The sequence below is a fragment of the Magallana gigas genome, chromosome 3 (genome assembly GCF_963853765.1).
Source record: "Magallana gigas chromosome 3, xbMagGiga1.1, whole genome shotgun sequence".
In the NCBI taxonomy this organism is placed as follows: Eukaryota; Metazoa; Mollusca; class Bivalvia; order Ostreida; family Ostreidae; genus Magallana; species Magallana gigas.
The window spans coordinates 33,578,685-33,594,638 of NC_088855.1; the positions used below are offsets into that span (position 1 = coordinate 33,578,685).

At 33.2% G+C, this 15,954-nt stretch overlaps 2 protein-coding genes across 2 annotated transcripts; one reads left to right on the forward strand and one right to left on the reverse strand.

The window, feature by feature from the left end:
- Positions 1 to 2,765: 2,765 nt before the first annotated feature.
- LOC105321266 (max-binding protein MNT) lies at positions 2,766 to 10,132 on the forward strand. Its single transcript, XM_034481623.2, has 8 exons — positions 2,766 to 3,426; positions 3,689 to 3,812; positions 4,183 to 4,224; positions 4,611 to 4,722; positions 5,123 to 5,309; positions 5,910 to 5,978; positions 6,504 to 6,857; positions 8,111 to 10,132. The coding sequence occupies exons 1-8, from the start codon at positions 3,360 to 3,362 to the stop codon at positions 9,016 to 9,018; spliced, it is 1,863 nt and encodes a 620-aa protein (XP_034337514.2). The 5' UTR covers positions 2,766 to 3,359; the 3' UTR covers positions 9,019 to 10,132.
- Positions 10,133 to 11,469: 1,337 nt separating this feature from the next.
- LOC105333964 (ADP-ribosylation factor-like protein 6-interacting protein 4) lies at positions 11,470 to 15,914 on the reverse strand. Its single transcript, XM_066079375.1, has 5 exons — positions 15,591 to 15,914; positions 14,391 to 14,587; positions 13,818 to 13,932; positions 13,550 to 13,619; positions 11,470 to 11,602 (listed from the first exon to the last, which is right to left on the reverse strand). Exons 1-5 carry the CDS (start codon positions 15,887 to 15,889, stop codon positions 11,543 to 11,545), a joined length of 741 nt encoding a protein of 246 aa, XP_065935447.1. The 5' UTR covers positions 15,890 to 15,914; the 3' UTR covers positions 11,470 to 11,542.
- Positions 15,915 to 15,954: the final 40 nt, after the last annotated feature.

Here is a 15,954-nt window from a genome sequence, read left to right on the forward strand (position 1 = left end):
CTGGTAAGTAGAGGGGGAGTTCTAAAGGAGAACTCTTGGATGCATTTCATACTTTTGAATAAAAATCGATTGAACCCTGAGGTATTTATAAATATCGAGTAATTAAGCAAAATGCGAATCGAGAATATCTTGACACGGAGTATAGTACCCACATTTCTTTAAAAAGCGGCTTAATTAAGCCTACATTTTATTAAAGGGACTTAGACACGATTTGAGATCAAACAAATTATTTTTTTTTCATGTATAAAATGGTTTACTGCATGGTGCATTTCAAATGATTGACCAAAATATCGAATTTTAAAGTCAAGTTACAAGCGAGATACAGAGGCAAGAATTGATTGTTATGTAAACAAAGCTCGAGTCTTATAGTTGTTTACAAAAAATGGAATGTAGAGAATTACCATTTCTTAGACAAAATGACATGTAAAAAACAATTTAAAGTAATTCAATATCTTCATAAATACTATTATCAACAAAAGAAAGTTACATTTGATTGAAACTTACACCAATACAACACATATATATATATATATATATAAATGACAATACTCGAGCTTTGTTTACAAAACAAAGAATTATGAAATCTGTATCTTGCTTATAACTTGATATTTGCTTCCAAATTTTGACATAGCATTATAAACTTTTATATCTATCATTATAAACATTGAAAATGGAAAAATAAAATTTGAAAATTTTAAGTCAAATCGTGTCAAAGTCCCTTTAAATCATGCAGACCGGCACTTGGAGATGAATTTACCTATAACACAGACGATGACTTTATACATTTATTGCATGATCATGAGGGAAAATAAGAAAATTCAATATATGATTCCCCCAGAAAAAAAAATCACATTTCTCGTAATGTTCAGGAAATTGAAGATTTTGTTCTCCTAGTAGAAACATCAAATATTTTCAAGGGGAATAAATCTTCATTTTCTTGAACAGTCATGCGTTTTGTTTTAACGAACAACATATATGACTATACGATAAGCGTCGGGACCGGGTGGGGGGGGGGGGGACTAGGGGGGCTTACCCCCCCCCTTTTTCGCAAAGTTATACATAACCATGCCCAAGAACTTTTTTTCCTGCATGTCAAGATTTTTGATCAGACTAGCTCCCCACTTTTAATTTGCTTCTGACGCCACTGTATACAAAATACGTCAATTTCTAATAGTTTTTCGACTTTTTGAAAGCAATTACGTCGTGCTTGTTTGATTAATTTTCTACATTATTGTTATCTTTCCTTTCATAAATTCGAATAATATAAATATTTAAACTGGTTTTTGTGATATATATATATATATATATATATATATATATATATATATATATATATATATATATATATATATATATATATATATATATATATATATATATATATATATATATATAAAGAGAATTAAAATGTTTAAATATTTTCAAATATATGATAATATTTGTCTACATCTTATGCCCATATATCGACTTCATGCTTCCAAGATTTCCAAAGAGGTGGAATATAATATTTTTCCCCGGGAGACACGACGTTTTGTTCGCGCTGTCACGTGACTTATTTGACCAAAACGCGTTATTTATGAAGAATTAGATATATTAAACTCTCTTGGTAAATTTTTACAAAAGGCATTGCCTTAATTTGTATTTCCTAGTCAAATATTGGTTTTTATCTTTTCAATCATATGATAAACTATTTCAGATTTGTATTTACATTTGTATTTTGACATATTTATGCATGTATTGTGTTTAACATACATATACAGAAGACATTGTATTGAGTGTATAGAAACATACGTATATATACTAATTAAATGTTCATGTCTGTCCTAGCTCTTTCAATCAACTAACTCTTTAATTCCCTCTTGTATATGTTTATTGAATGTTTTATGTACATTGGATGTTGTATGTACAATCTTCATGTTGCCCCTTGAAGGCCCTTAAATGGTAAATAAAGAAATTGAAATTGAAATTGAATTGTAGGATAATCATATTGAAGTATAATATGATATATGGTATTCAATTAAATGGCGTCTAAATATCAATGCTGTTGTCTACCCAGAAATTTGAAAGGAATAGTGAAGGACCACATGCAGTGTTATGTATTCCCGAAAATTTAAGCAAAATACTACATCGGAACCCCCACCCTCGGAAACATAGACTAGTCTTCAGTCCATAGACCACTGATTAGTCTGTAATATGCACAGATAGGGTTATTGGAGTCGGGTTTTATATTCATTTAATATCCTTAATGAATAATGTTTACAAACAAATTGGGGGAGGGGATAAAGGTGCCCCTCTGCCGAATAAATTGTGGCTTCGCACATGTATGTATCGATCTTGCTTCATCCATTGATATTCTTATCAGTCAGCATATTTTCACTGACTATTATGCCAGAAAGGGGAGGGGTTGGCAGGCAAGTTGTTAATTATAAAGATGTCGAAGTCTGCATGCACGCCTACTCTATATATATGCAATTTATTTATCCCTTCGACGAAATACTATGTATGAAATATATAATACGCATATCTGATGACCTAAGTGAGACTCAGAGAATGACTGTATGAAAGAAATTTAAAACAGCTAGATTGACAGGTGCCAATAATAGAGATTCTGCTAACATATCTATTTAAAAAAAAAACTACATAAACATTATTGGTCTTAAAATTTTACAGATCACATAATCGAACAAGCATGAAATGAACATTATAATAAATGTGTTGCTATTACATTAAAACCATATATGAAGTACCAGTAAATATTCAACATTATTATTTTAATTATCAGCCTCGTTAAAGATACATTTAAAAAAAATTGCCCACGTGATTATATAGATAGGTTAATTCCCGAACACCTAACGTGGTCTGTTTATCACGTGTCACCCATATATGGGCATTACCACGTGGTTTTTACCTTTCCACAACAATTATTGCCAAGACAACGCCCACTAAAATATAATTGTCTGCGGGCATCTGCTGGAGCTTAGACACTCAGAAATTTTAAAATGCTAAATCTGAAGAATTCATGAAAATACTATCCGATTTTATATTGCTGTATAAGTTACAGAGGTTAATATTTTTCGTGTACACAAACCAAAACAAAGCATGTGATTTTTAACGTGGTGTCCTGATGACGTCAAAATGTAAAGTTTTCATTGGCTAATCAATGACAGGTGTCACTCAAAACCACGTGGTGCATCGATATTTTCCTAGCGTTGAGTGTTTTGGTCGGGCCGCGCCATCTTCCTCGAATGTGCGTTGTTTTGCGTTTTTTTCGTACAAAAATTGCAGCCCGACCAATTTCATACTCTGCAAAGGATATATTCATACCACCAGTTTCTCATTTTACCTAATCGAGAATTGAAATGAGTCTGGATACTTTGCTTGAAGCTGCTGAATTTCTGGAATGGCGTAACCAGTCCAAAACACGTGGTATGTTTAGCACATGGCAAATATTCGGATTTAATTCGGTAGTATTTAGTCATATGAATTGTCTTCTTTGCTTTGATATTGTTTGTTTAATCGTTGTCTTTTTCTGTCTTGAGATTATAATGAGTATTTTAAACGTAATGACGACTTTCTTCAGGTTAAAATTTGTACACAAAATTGGTGTAAATCGTCCGGTCTCGCTTTCATTGTCTCATTTGCATATGTATGAGTACGCCATGAAAGTGCTTATTTTACATTCCTTTAGTTGATGAGTCTGCGGGTCGAGTATCATCAGCAAACGGTTCAGACACCTCTCAAGATTCATATAGCTCTGCTAAAATAATTTACATGGACCCAGACGATGCAACACTTCGTCGCCGTGCAGGAGGGTAAGTCGAAACAAATGTAAACACGGCTGACCTTGCGGTATCTTCCACGTGCTTGATGACGAAACAGTCTATACGTAGCTATAACAATATTCAGGAAGAGATCGTAGCTGAACACCCATTAAATAAAATAAATCATAAAGGGTGAAATGATGGTAAAGTCTAACTTAAAAAGTCAAACTTTAAAAAAGAGAGAGGGAATATTTTTGAGAATTTCTTATTTTGAAAGACTGATCATGAAAGCACTTCCCTGTTAGGAAATAACTATTATAGTGTAGCCTATAATATGATTAACGTTAAAATGTTTGATAAGTTTATGATTCTTGACTGTTTTTGAGAGCACACAATTTGATGGCATTGATTAACATTTCAGAGCTGGGACCAGAGAGGTTCACAATAAATTAGAGAAAAACAGGTGAATATAATAAATATATATAATGTTATAATGTCATGTTATAGACACCATTGTAGCAATTTAACTAATAGTTGATTACATTAGTGTCTGTAATTTATTCCTAATTATGTATTAAATCATATTCTTGGTCAGTTGGATTAAGAAATGATCTTATAAATAGATAGTGGCAAGGGAACATATGAAAAAGACAGTAGCAGTTTCTGTGTCTGAAGCCATACCTTGATTTATAATTTGAAATTAATCTTTGACTGTATTGAAGATTTAACAACATATACATAAGAAATTGGCAAACTGAATGATTAATTTAATGCTGAATTCGAATTGGTGTAGATTTTAATGATTAGAAATTTTAATGCATGAATAATGTTTTAATTTTCATTTTGCAGGCGGGCACATTTAAAAGAATGCTTTGACATTTTAAAGAAACAAATTCCAACACTAGAAGATAAAAGGACATCAAATCTTTGTATTCTACGTGGCTCTATTCGATATATTCAGGTAATTTATGCAGGAAATTTGAAATGAGCCCATATATTTTTGTCTACCATACTATTAAAAGCCAAGGCATTGACATTGTAAATGAGCGATCTCCTCACTAAAATAAATCTGTCTATGGTTGAAGAAAGTTACAGTACTTGATGATAAGATAGTGTACATGTATAATGACATGGACACGCTTATTCAGGATTTTCTAAATTTAGAAACATCAGGGGCGGAGCCTAGACTTGGTACATTTATGTAGGTTAAGCTGGCAACCATGGCTTAAAACCCATTACATGGTGAATTTTGATTGGTCTATCATATATAAACACTAACACGTGAGAGGTCACCTGGTGATGCGTTAAAAGCAAAGGGAGGCAATTCAATCAGGATATAATTGTATTTTCTTCTTTGGTAGGCTGTGAAAAGAAAAGAGAAAGAATATGAGCTTGAAATGCAAAGATTAGCAAAGGAGAAGATAACTCTCCAAGAGAGGATACAAAGTTTAAAGTCAGAACTAGCCAAAATGAATATAGAAGTAGATTTAAACCAGTGGATTACTCTTCCAGATGAACAAGACACCAATTCTACTTCAACGGCAACAGGTAACCTTCTTTGAATTTTTAATGCAATATGTTGTGCAAACTTCTCATTCTGGGGTTCAGAAATTGCGTATTTATTTATATTAAAAGTTTATTATAGAATAACATGGGAAAAACCTGTAAAATATTTATTTTTGATAAGAACAGAGAGAGAGACGTTGAAATTATTGAAGAAGCAAACTAATGCATACCCTATTCAGGTTTGTTTTTTATTGAACCCTATACAACAGAGGAGTCCAGTACAGTAACTAGGCGAGGGGGTCCAATTTTCCTAAAAAAAATAGTATTAAAATGAAGCTATTATTTCGGCCAAAATAAAATTATTGCTTGTTTGAAATAGCCTCCAGCCTCATTGAAATACACCCCCCCCCCCCCCACTGATAAAATTTTATTAGAAAAAAATAATTTTTTTTTTTTTAAAACCTTTTTTAATTAGTCAAAGTTCAGGTTTGAAATAAAAATATTCCCTCCCTCTTTCCTCCCTCCTTAGTCAAGAAACCTCCAGGCAGCAATTCCAAACAAGCATTCTTTTAAGGATGACCCTATGGACTTAAAATAGAACCAAGGTATTCTTATAAGGAAATCTTTTTGAAATTTGTACAGAACAAGGAAGTCCAATATGCAGTGATGATGATGAAGATGACATCCGAAGTCCCAGCAAGTCCTTTATGGGTAAGTTACAACTTTTATTTCATATTCAACTCAAGAGTTTATTATTTAGGTTGCTACCTGTACATGTAGCAATATTTAGAAACTAGTCAGTCTAATCTTCTATCATTTAAAAAAATCCTGAAAAATTATATGATCTCAGGTCTATGGGAGCAGATCACCTATAATTTCAGATAAAAGTGACCCATATTTTAACATTGTATAGTATAAGTAGAATCTTCGAAGTTTACCATTGCAGTGTCTGTACTCATAAGGATCAGATGCAATGAATGAAACTGCTGTTGTAATGGATATACTAATGGGTTATTTTGGCCCTGTGTTATTTTTTTCCTATACGTTTGTAAAAATGTTTTGAGAGAAATTGACATTGATAATTTGCTTTGTAACTATGTAGGCAATTTGCTTAGTGACTATGTAGGCAAAATGGGTCAGATAGAATAAAATTTTTTTTTATGTATTCAAATGAAAATGCTTAATAATTGCACTAGTGACAAAAATTGTAATATTGGGACTGTGATATTTCTGCAGGTGAAAGAGATATAGTAAAGAAATTATTCCCAGGCAGCAATCATAACTCTATCAATCATCAGCGAGAAATGACAGTATTAAAGGTCGCAAAGCCAGACCATATAAACGTGCCTGCAGCCACCATCCTCAAAATTCCAACCTCCAAGTCCCCACTCCAACAGCATCTCATGTCTCCGCTGGTGGGAAACTCATTGTTGACAAAGCCCTCAGTACCAGTGAGGTCAGAGGCCATGTCGTCAGTCCAGTCTGTTGTGACCACTTCCAGTTCTGTGGACACACGAACACCAGTCACGCAGCTATTAGCCAGGACATTAGAGAAAAGACAGAAACAGCAACAAAGTGCCATCGTTACAGGTAAGCTGCTATCGAGAGGACACTTATGGTGAATTCATCGCAGGCATGTTAAGGCTTCCCGATTGATTTTACAGCGATGTGTAGAAAGTCACTTGTCTGTACTTCATACGATATGACGTCATAATTAACTTTGAGGCAACGATCTGCATTCCTGTCGATAGTTCTCAGGGAATGTATCTTAACGTTAAAAGTGAATTATATCAACCCAATAATAAAACCACGTTTCGTTTACATAGATCCTGCCGTTAATGCTAGACCTACAGAATTCATACATATTTATAATCAGTATTAAATAATCGGCAGTTTTAAAGCTTCGTTTAAAGTAAAAGACTATCTATAAACTAGTGGTTTGGAGACTCCCTTTTAATGCATGTAAAAACCAGCTTGGCGCAGGTGAAAGATCAACACAATTTTAGAATATTTTACGTAAAATTGGTAGAGAATATAAGTACCAATGTGAATCGTGCTTGGGAAACCTATGGATTTACCCCAATTTTTTGTAAATCGCTTTTGATAAGTAAAAATGTGCATTATTTTGATGATTTTGTGGAATGTTTCAACAATATCTTCCATAAACAAAATATCTATTTCAAGCCCAAGCAAGAACTTCAAAGTATATGACATAACAAAGGATTTTTATTAAAAATATTTATGATTTAATGTCATTAATCACCTGCACTGATGCGATTTATATAGATCATTTGCAATATTAAGATTCGTCCGACACGTGATTACAATGTACATATGACGTCACAAAAATGCATCAAATATAATGTTTAACATCGTTGTCAATAAATGTAACAGAGATATTAAGAAATACCCCTGGTCAAAGTATTTTTGCAATGATTCAAGTAATATCGTTTTCCAGCCATATTTTAGCAACGAGATGCCTTAACATTACTACGATGATAGAATGACTGGGAAATTCAGCATCTTGCTTTCACACAGGAATAGATTTATTAATGTAGTCTCATCCTAAGCAGTGTTCAATTACTCTTGAATGTTGGAAAATTACTTGTTCAAACTGAGTTGTTGAAGCCAAAAACTTTTTAAAACACTAGAATACCAAAGGATTTTTTTGTTTAAAGAAAATCTTTTTATATATGAAGAACAAGTAACATATCAGGGATAATATCAATTTGAAGATTAATGGACTGATGATCCAAGAATCTCAAAACCAAAAACAGTTGAATATCATAAAAAAACCACATTGTACTTTAATATTAACTGTTTGAATTCCTTTGTCATTTCAGTGACCAATGTTAGTCCTAGTGTTAAACCACCAACTGTACCACTAAAGACCATTCCTTTGAGACATTCTTTGGGCATTCCTATAGCAACACAGTTCGTGGCTGCCCCTGGTGCAGCACAGTTAGCAGCCATTAACAAACTAGTATCCCAGGGTACCCTTGCCATGCCTGTAACAATGGCCAAAGGATTTGCCCAGCCAATACTGGTGTCTACCAACTTAATGACAGGATTGACATCTAGTCAGCAACAGCAACTATTGAACAATGCTGCAACACAAAGTTTGGCAAAACAATCTGTCATCACCACATCTTCTGTAACCAATGCTACAAGCACTGTCAAAGTGTCTGCATTCTCAGCTGCACCATTCTCAGCTTCACCAATGACTGCTACACCACTTTCAGCTACCCAATCCATGGGTGCCTTAGGAAATATACCTAGCATTAGACCTCTTGCAACTAGTGGAGCAACTCATATGCTTGGACAAATACCTTTCAATATTCTAGCTCAAGCACTGCCAAGGACATCTCTAGGACAAGTTGTCACACCTGTAACTAGTTCAATATCTGCATCAATTCCATCTAGTCTGCCACAGAGTGTAAACATGCAGCAGCTAATGTCACTTGCTCAAATAACACAAGGGACACAACTGGTGTCTCCAATGACGGTTATGTCCCCTGGTGTTCAGCTGGCACAAGGACTGACACAGACACAGTTGAATTCCATGCTCTCAAGCCCTCTTCTGAAGCAGATTCCGTTGTTTCCACATGGGTTCCTTCAGGGTGCCCAGGTAGGCGGGGTTTTGGGTCAGCCTGTGGTGAAACCAGTGGTTGTGGTGAGCCTGCCTAGCGTAGTGACCACCACTGCTCCTACATCCACCGTTGCAGTTACCACTGCCACCACTACATCATAGTCTCAACAATTACTCATTATAGACCTCTTATTTACTCCTATTTGAAATCCATGCACTTTGTATTTAATTTGATTCTCTGTTTCACCTATTTGTGTATGTGAATCAGAATGTCTAAAATCACACATGTTAACTTGTTGTAAGAATTGTAAAAAAAAAAACTCTCATCAAAATTATTCTCCATGAGAATGATAATTACATTTAATCAAAATATTAAAGTCTAGGTTTTTGTATGCTTCTTTTTAATACATCTAATGTGTATTTGTAAAATATTTTCTGCCTTTAGTCCATAAGTCAAGCTGTACTGATGTACATGTATATGATTAATGGAGTAATATTTACCCCATTTTATTTTAGCAAGTCGTGTCTGCATTTGTTACCTTTGCTTTTTATCATTAGACTAATCTTATATATCCCATTGCTTGACAAAGCAGTGGTTACTAGTTACAGTTGTAACTTTATTAATATTTAGCCTGATGTGTAGTCTAGCAAAGTCAAATTTTGAAACAATATTGTGCATGGTATTTTGAACAGGATGGAAAATCTGACTTTTTATTTTAAGTGCTATTTTTGTGTTTTGACAGAGCTGTATATTTTTGTTGAATTTGTTGTTATTGTTGAATATGAAATTAAACTGTAAATATTTCAAGTTTTCTGTTTAAACATGCCAAATCACCATTGTCTGTGATCTAGATATATTAATTATGTTGAACATATTCACTGTCAGAGCATTATGTAAATCTTGTGGTGCAGAAGAGCTGAAGTGTTCATGTATACTGTACATGTATTAAAGTAGTGCAAACCTATGTGTGGAAGTGGGTGTATGTCAGATGATAAGGAGAGCATGAAGTGCAAGAAAGGTGAAATTCTTTTATTTATAAGAGTGAATGGTATAACTTTAAATGGTGCATTAGGTGTCTTTGTGGTGCATTCTTTTCATTGGTGTTAAATGGCTCGTGTTCTGTTGTGGAACTTCATTATTTATTTTTTTTCTTTTTGGTCTTTGAACAGTGTACTAAATTCAATTCAAATTTTTTTTTATATAAAATATATATTTGATTATTTTTGACTGACATAACAAATATTGTAAAAAAAATAAATATACAAATTATTGTTATTGGTAGTACATGTACTATGTTGGTTCGAAATTTGTCTTTTTCTTTAAGTCATGCTTGCATCCATCGAGAGATATACTTCAAAATTAAACTTTATTTGTTCATCGTAAACAATGTCATTAAATATTTTAGATATTCTTATTATCATTTCTTTTTCGGTAGTTATGTCAGATATCTCAAAAGCATCATATTCAGAGTTTTTCAGCTATCAGTAGTCTACTTCAGACTGTTTGCAAATGTACAAAATAAAGACAGTTCTGATGAACGTGTATCAGAAAAAAATTGTGTCATTGCTTATTGTTAATTTTATTTAAAATAAAATTTAACATTAAGATTTGAAATCCATATTTGTTACTATTTAACATATTAAATTAATGTACATGTGAAAATAGAGACCAAATCATAGAGCAAAATTTTTACTGGAAGTACTCTTATTAATGGAACAAGTGGTCCATGGATCAGACTGCTCACCCTAGAAACATTAAAATTTGGCCAAATATTTAACAACAACCCCCCATTTATAACCTTAATATAGATTCACAAGAATGCCTCTTGTTAATGAAGTTTGAAACAATTGCATACAGTATGATTGGCATGATCATTCAAGTGTGCTATCTTTACATCTTTGATATTTTCCACCACATATATAATGAGGTAACATTAAAATTAGGTTTTAAAAATTATTGCCATGGGAAACATGAGAATTATCATACAATAATGGTAATACAATTTTTTTAATAATTGAGGAAGACAATAAGCAGCTTCTGAGCTTTTTGGTATAAGTTGGCAGATACTGGAGTTTAATTTGTCTTTAGAATTTGAGTAGATGAAACTAAGACTATGCACAGGAAGACATACTCCATTGTAACTTGTACATTCTACATTCAGAAGGATCAGCTTTCTTATTCAATTACTTGATTTAATTTATAACCAAAAGAATTCATAATGCCACTTGTTTCTATATACCGGTACTAACAATTGTATTTCGGAGCAGAAATGATGCATTTCCTTTTATTTATCTGTTGTACAAACATGTTCATGTATATTTAGAAAAAAAACCCAACAATACAGACTTAAACTTTTGGTGTAGTTATGCTTACATGTACTAGATGGGTTTCACAGCAACATAAACAACTACATGTATAAGTCAATTAGATGTTCCAAATACCGGTAGGTAAATTTTTAACTTGTTGCTTATTTCCTGAGTATTAATTTGCTCCCTGGGAGTAGGGATTTCTGTAGCAGAATTTACAACTGTAGGTAGACTTAGTGTTGGAGGTATTCTTGATAAAGCATTGCAAATAGTTTTCATCCATGGGTGAGAGCTAACGCACAATGATTAACACTTTTAACACATTTATTCATAACAATTGGGAACATCCTGATTCGTTTTAAACTGAACTCTGGTCATGTCACCTATCTGTTATTCCTAGTTTTCTTTGGAAAAATAAACCATCTCCTTGAGTTGCTTGCTGAAAGGAAAAAAAATAGTCTGCGTTATTAAATTGCACCAGTGTAATCGAGCCTTTTTCATCAATTTAATGTAGCTTCAATAAGACTGGTAATTACTGCATCGATCAATACATTCAGGTAATAGAAATGCAACCTTGAGAAATCATAACAATGAGTGCCTTAGTTCTGAGCAATGCAGTGTTGAGTTTTACAGTTTACAGTCAGGGGATTGATATTTAGATGGCTAGATAGCGAGCATTTATAAGTTAGCTGGTAGATGTCAGGTTGTCAGTTAGGTCATTTGAAAATTCAAAGTGTCTTCTCTTAAACTTCATTGTAGTGCATTAGAATTTTTTTTTACGGGGGGGGGGGGGATTCTGTCTTAGTAAGTGACAAATAATTAAGTTTACTGTCAATTTATAATTGATTCCTGGCCATAATTATTTACTTTACATGTATTTCAAATTAAAATCAAAGTAACATACCATAATTTTACATCAATCTATCAAGAAAGCTTTACTTAATCATAAATACAATGGTCGATTGTTGCTTATATTGCATTAGAGATTTTAATAAATGCCACAGATGCAATATCATAGGAATAGAAAACATATGATGTATCATATATCGACAATCAACCATCAAACAAGTTTGAGTGAGGTAGGACAAGAATTGTTTAGCATCCTATGGAGAGTAGACTTTGTATTTAAAGCTAGCCTTTAACATTTGTATAAGGGGCATGGTAACAATTTCAGCTATAGTCCACTTCATTATGCAACCAGCTGCAAGACTCTGACACAGTTTGTTGTTCTAGAATCCCAAACCTCTGGATAATCAAGATCACTCTCCATGTCTAAAACTAGCTCTTTGATTCAGTTATAGAGTTGAATCAACCATGCAATTATAAACCTTTTGAATAATTACCGGTAGTAAGAATCCCTATTTACCTAGATATGTTACATGCTTCAAAGACTTTATAACCTTTTCCAGCATTAGAAATCTACAACTCAGATTTAGCATCTAAGCCTGTCAAGTGCATCAGCATCACAAGATGCATCATTCATTCAAGTTTGGTAAAGATTGAAGTCACCAATAATAACTCAGAGCATCTGCTCCAATAACCTTACCCTCTTCAAGCATCTGAAACCTATGGATATGATTTGGCATCCAAGCCTGTCAAATGCATAATTATCATAAACTTCACTATCCATGCAAGTTTGGTGCAGATCAAACAAGTAATAACTTTTTTATTACTCTTTATTTGCTCAAGGTATACATCTTATGGCATTATGCACAACATGAGTAAATATACATATATATATGTATATGATTTACATTAGGTATTGTACAATGTCGGATAAATAATAAAGACACAGTAGTATAGCAGAAAACAAACTATAGAATACCATTGGCCGTTATGAAAAGCTAAGTTGAGATATTTCCCCAGATTACACAATTTTGATATGGCCATCATAAGGCACCTGCTCCAAAAACTTAAACTTTCTCCAAAAAAAACCTTCACTTCCTCCAGCATCTGAAATTTATGGCACAGATCCAACATCCAAGTCTGTTGAGTCAACAAGTAAGCCCAGATACAATCCATGGCAGTTTGGTGAAGATAGGACAAGTAATAACTTAGATATAGAATCTGCTCTTAAAACTTAAATCAGGACAACGACACCGAGGGTATAACATTAACTCCCCCTGACATTGTCTATGCAAGTTAAAAAAGGTGCTCATGACCCAGGATTATGTCACAGGCCTGCATTTATTTCATGGATAAAAAATTAGTTCAAATTTGGCCCTACAGGACATCTATAGTAATACAAATATAAAGGCTAAAGAAATTTCTTTAAGCAATAAATGTACTGGTAGTAGAATTCAAATCATTTACATTTTGATCCTAGTTTTTCAGTATTCAGCTTGAATATAACAAATCTGTACAACCATATGACAACATATTGTACCTTGTTGATTTCTTGGTGGCGTTCTCTACTCACAATCTCCTCCAAAATCTCTCCATCTCCTTTTACCAACCTTTTAAAACCATTACAAGATTATTAAATTATTGATCAGTAAAAAAAACCCTCACATTTAACATTATATCTTTAAGTGATGTCTTTGCATTTATGACAGAGAAAAACAGATTCCATCAATAACAATTATTGAATCATAACATGCATTATATCAGGACCAACTGTAGTAAGATCGAAAACTTGAATTAGTTGATTTTACCTTGTGCGACCAGTCTCTGGGTCTAACACTCTCCTCACCACACTCTGCTGTTTCTCCCACTCTTCCTTTGTCATAGGTTTCATAACTCGGGGCACTGGAGCACTTCCACTTGCATCTGTAAGCAAAGTCAGCAATTGCTTTACTGAAACTGCTTTTCAAAGTAAATGTTACAGAAATCAAATTTAATAAAGATGAGACTTTTTCCCTTTTAATTTCGTTAAAAATATCTTAATTTAATTCTGGCTCGTTTTAAGGTCAGATAACACATTCTTCGAGAATCTTTTTTGTATCTCCTTGTAATAAAGAGTTCCAATAAAAAAATACTAATTTTATAATTACTTTAAAAATGATCAAAATTTACTTAGATGTGGTTATATGTCTAGATGGTCGAGTTATTATTTTGCAGAAATGCCTGGTAAGGTACCCTAATTTTTTGCAAGAAGGCTTGTCAAAGTAGTAGTAAACCATTCACAAATTCCTGGAAAAAGTTATCTAAAATTGAGGAACGTGTCGTCTGACCTTAAAAGATATGCTATCCCAAAGGTTATAAATAGTTACATGTACTTAATTTACCTGAAGGTTTTTTGTTTAATTTTTTGACTTTAAGTTCTTCCTTCTGTGCTGACTTCTTCTTCTTTAGAGACTTGTTTTTCTTTTTCTTTGATTTTTTCTTTTTCTTTTTTTCCTTTTTGTGGTCTTTCTTTTTCTTCTTTTTTCTAACAGGTGATGATGATGAAGATGATGATGACGAAGATGAAGAACTTCTAGACCTGAGAAAATATTTGCTCCTGGAGATATGTAAGTAAGCACTCCTTATCTAATGGTGCCCTGGTCCTTGCTGACAGACAAGGCTAATAATAAATTACGGTAGCTATGAATAATTATACATCTACGGGTAATCAAAATTTGATTATCAAATATAACAAAATCAAATGATTCACTGAATAAACTATGTTTCTTATATGCCAATTGAGTCAGAATTGAATTTAGTCTCAATGTTACTTGGTCTATATCTTAAAAGATTGGACCTCTGAATCTCTAATCAGATGCTCAACCAATTAAGTTAGGGACCAAACTGTTTGGCAGTCACAAATCAATGCCCTAGAATTGTTCTCACTCTAGCTGCAGAACTGTAGTTCAATGAGAAATTTGGGTTGACGGATGGTAGAGCTGAAGTTCCATCCATACAAAAAGCTAGATGGTTATTTTTTATTGTGTACAAAAAGTTGTGCATGGTTTTGGACTTATTAAACTTATTTAGGAATATATTCTGTAAATATTTTTATATCAAAAAAATTCCTGAGATAATTTACAATTGATTTAGTTACCACTTTCCTTGCCTCAAATGTTTTTCTGACCACTCTAACTGACCTAGGAAAGTAAAGTATGTTAAATTCACTTTGAGATCAAGAATCGCCAGTTTTACCAGTAAATAAACCACCCTGCTTCACTTTACAGGGCTGGTGATGGTGTTTTAAAGATATTCAGAGGCAAGTAAAGCAATAGCATCTAAACTAAAAAGTCTCAAGGTATGAATCAAAATATTTACAGAATATATTCCTCAATAAGTTTTATTAGTCCAAAACCATTACACTATTTTTGTGCACAATAAATATACATTTTTTTTTGTATGGATGGAACTGTAGCTCTACGGTCCGTCAAGCCGAATTTCCCGTAGAGCTAAAGTTCTGCTCAGGACTATTCTTGCTCCTGTCTTCTTTCCTGGGTACTGTAGAAATGAAACACACTCTTTTAAGCTTAACATATTCTTACCGTTTAAGTTTCTTCTTCCGTTTATTTTTCTTGCGCTTCCGAGAACGACTGTCGCTCTCTGATGACGAAGATGAAGAAGACGAATCACTTGAACTAGTGTCACTGTCACTTTCTTCTGAAGAACTGCTACTTTCGCGGTGTCTCTTCTTTGAATTTTTCTGCTTTTTTGAACTAGACCTCGATCTCGAAGACATCCTTTTGGAATGACTTGGTTTAACGTTCAAACTCCTAAGTATTAATCGATGAGCCGTCCCATGTTTACTTTTTAATTTTTCTTTTAAACTCATGGGGGCTGACATATTGGTTTATCAATATTTAGGAACGAAATTGTTTTCATTGACAAAAGAAAATTATTATCAAAATT

Excerpts from the sequence above, each read along its gene's own strand:
- LOC105333964 (XM_066079375.1), bottom strand. The coding sequence starts at position 15,889 with ATGTCAGCCCCCATGAGTTTAAAAGAAAAATTAAAAAGTAAACATGGG. Across the intron at positions 13,933-14,390 it reads ATTAAACAAAAAACCTTCAG|ATGCAAGTGGAAGTGCTCCA; the intron begins GTAAATTAAGTA and ends CTTTGCTTACAG. Across the intron at positions 11,603-13,549 it reads GCCACCAAGAAATCAACAAG|CAAGCAACTCAAGGAGATGG; the intron begins GTACAATATGTT and ends TTTTCCTTTCAG.
- LOC105321266 (XM_034481623.2), top strand. The coding sequence starts at position 3,360 with ATGAGTCTGGATACTTTGCTTGAAGCTGCTGAATTTCTGGAATGGCGT. Across the intron at positions 4,225-4,610 it reads AATAAATTAGAGAAAAACAG|GCGGGCACATTTAAAAGAAT; the intron begins GTGAATATAATA and ends TTCATTTTGCAG. Across the intron at positions 5,310-5,909 it reads TTCTACTTCAACGGCAACAG|AACAAGGAAGTCCAATATGC; the intron begins GTAACCTTCTTT and ends AAATTTGTACAG.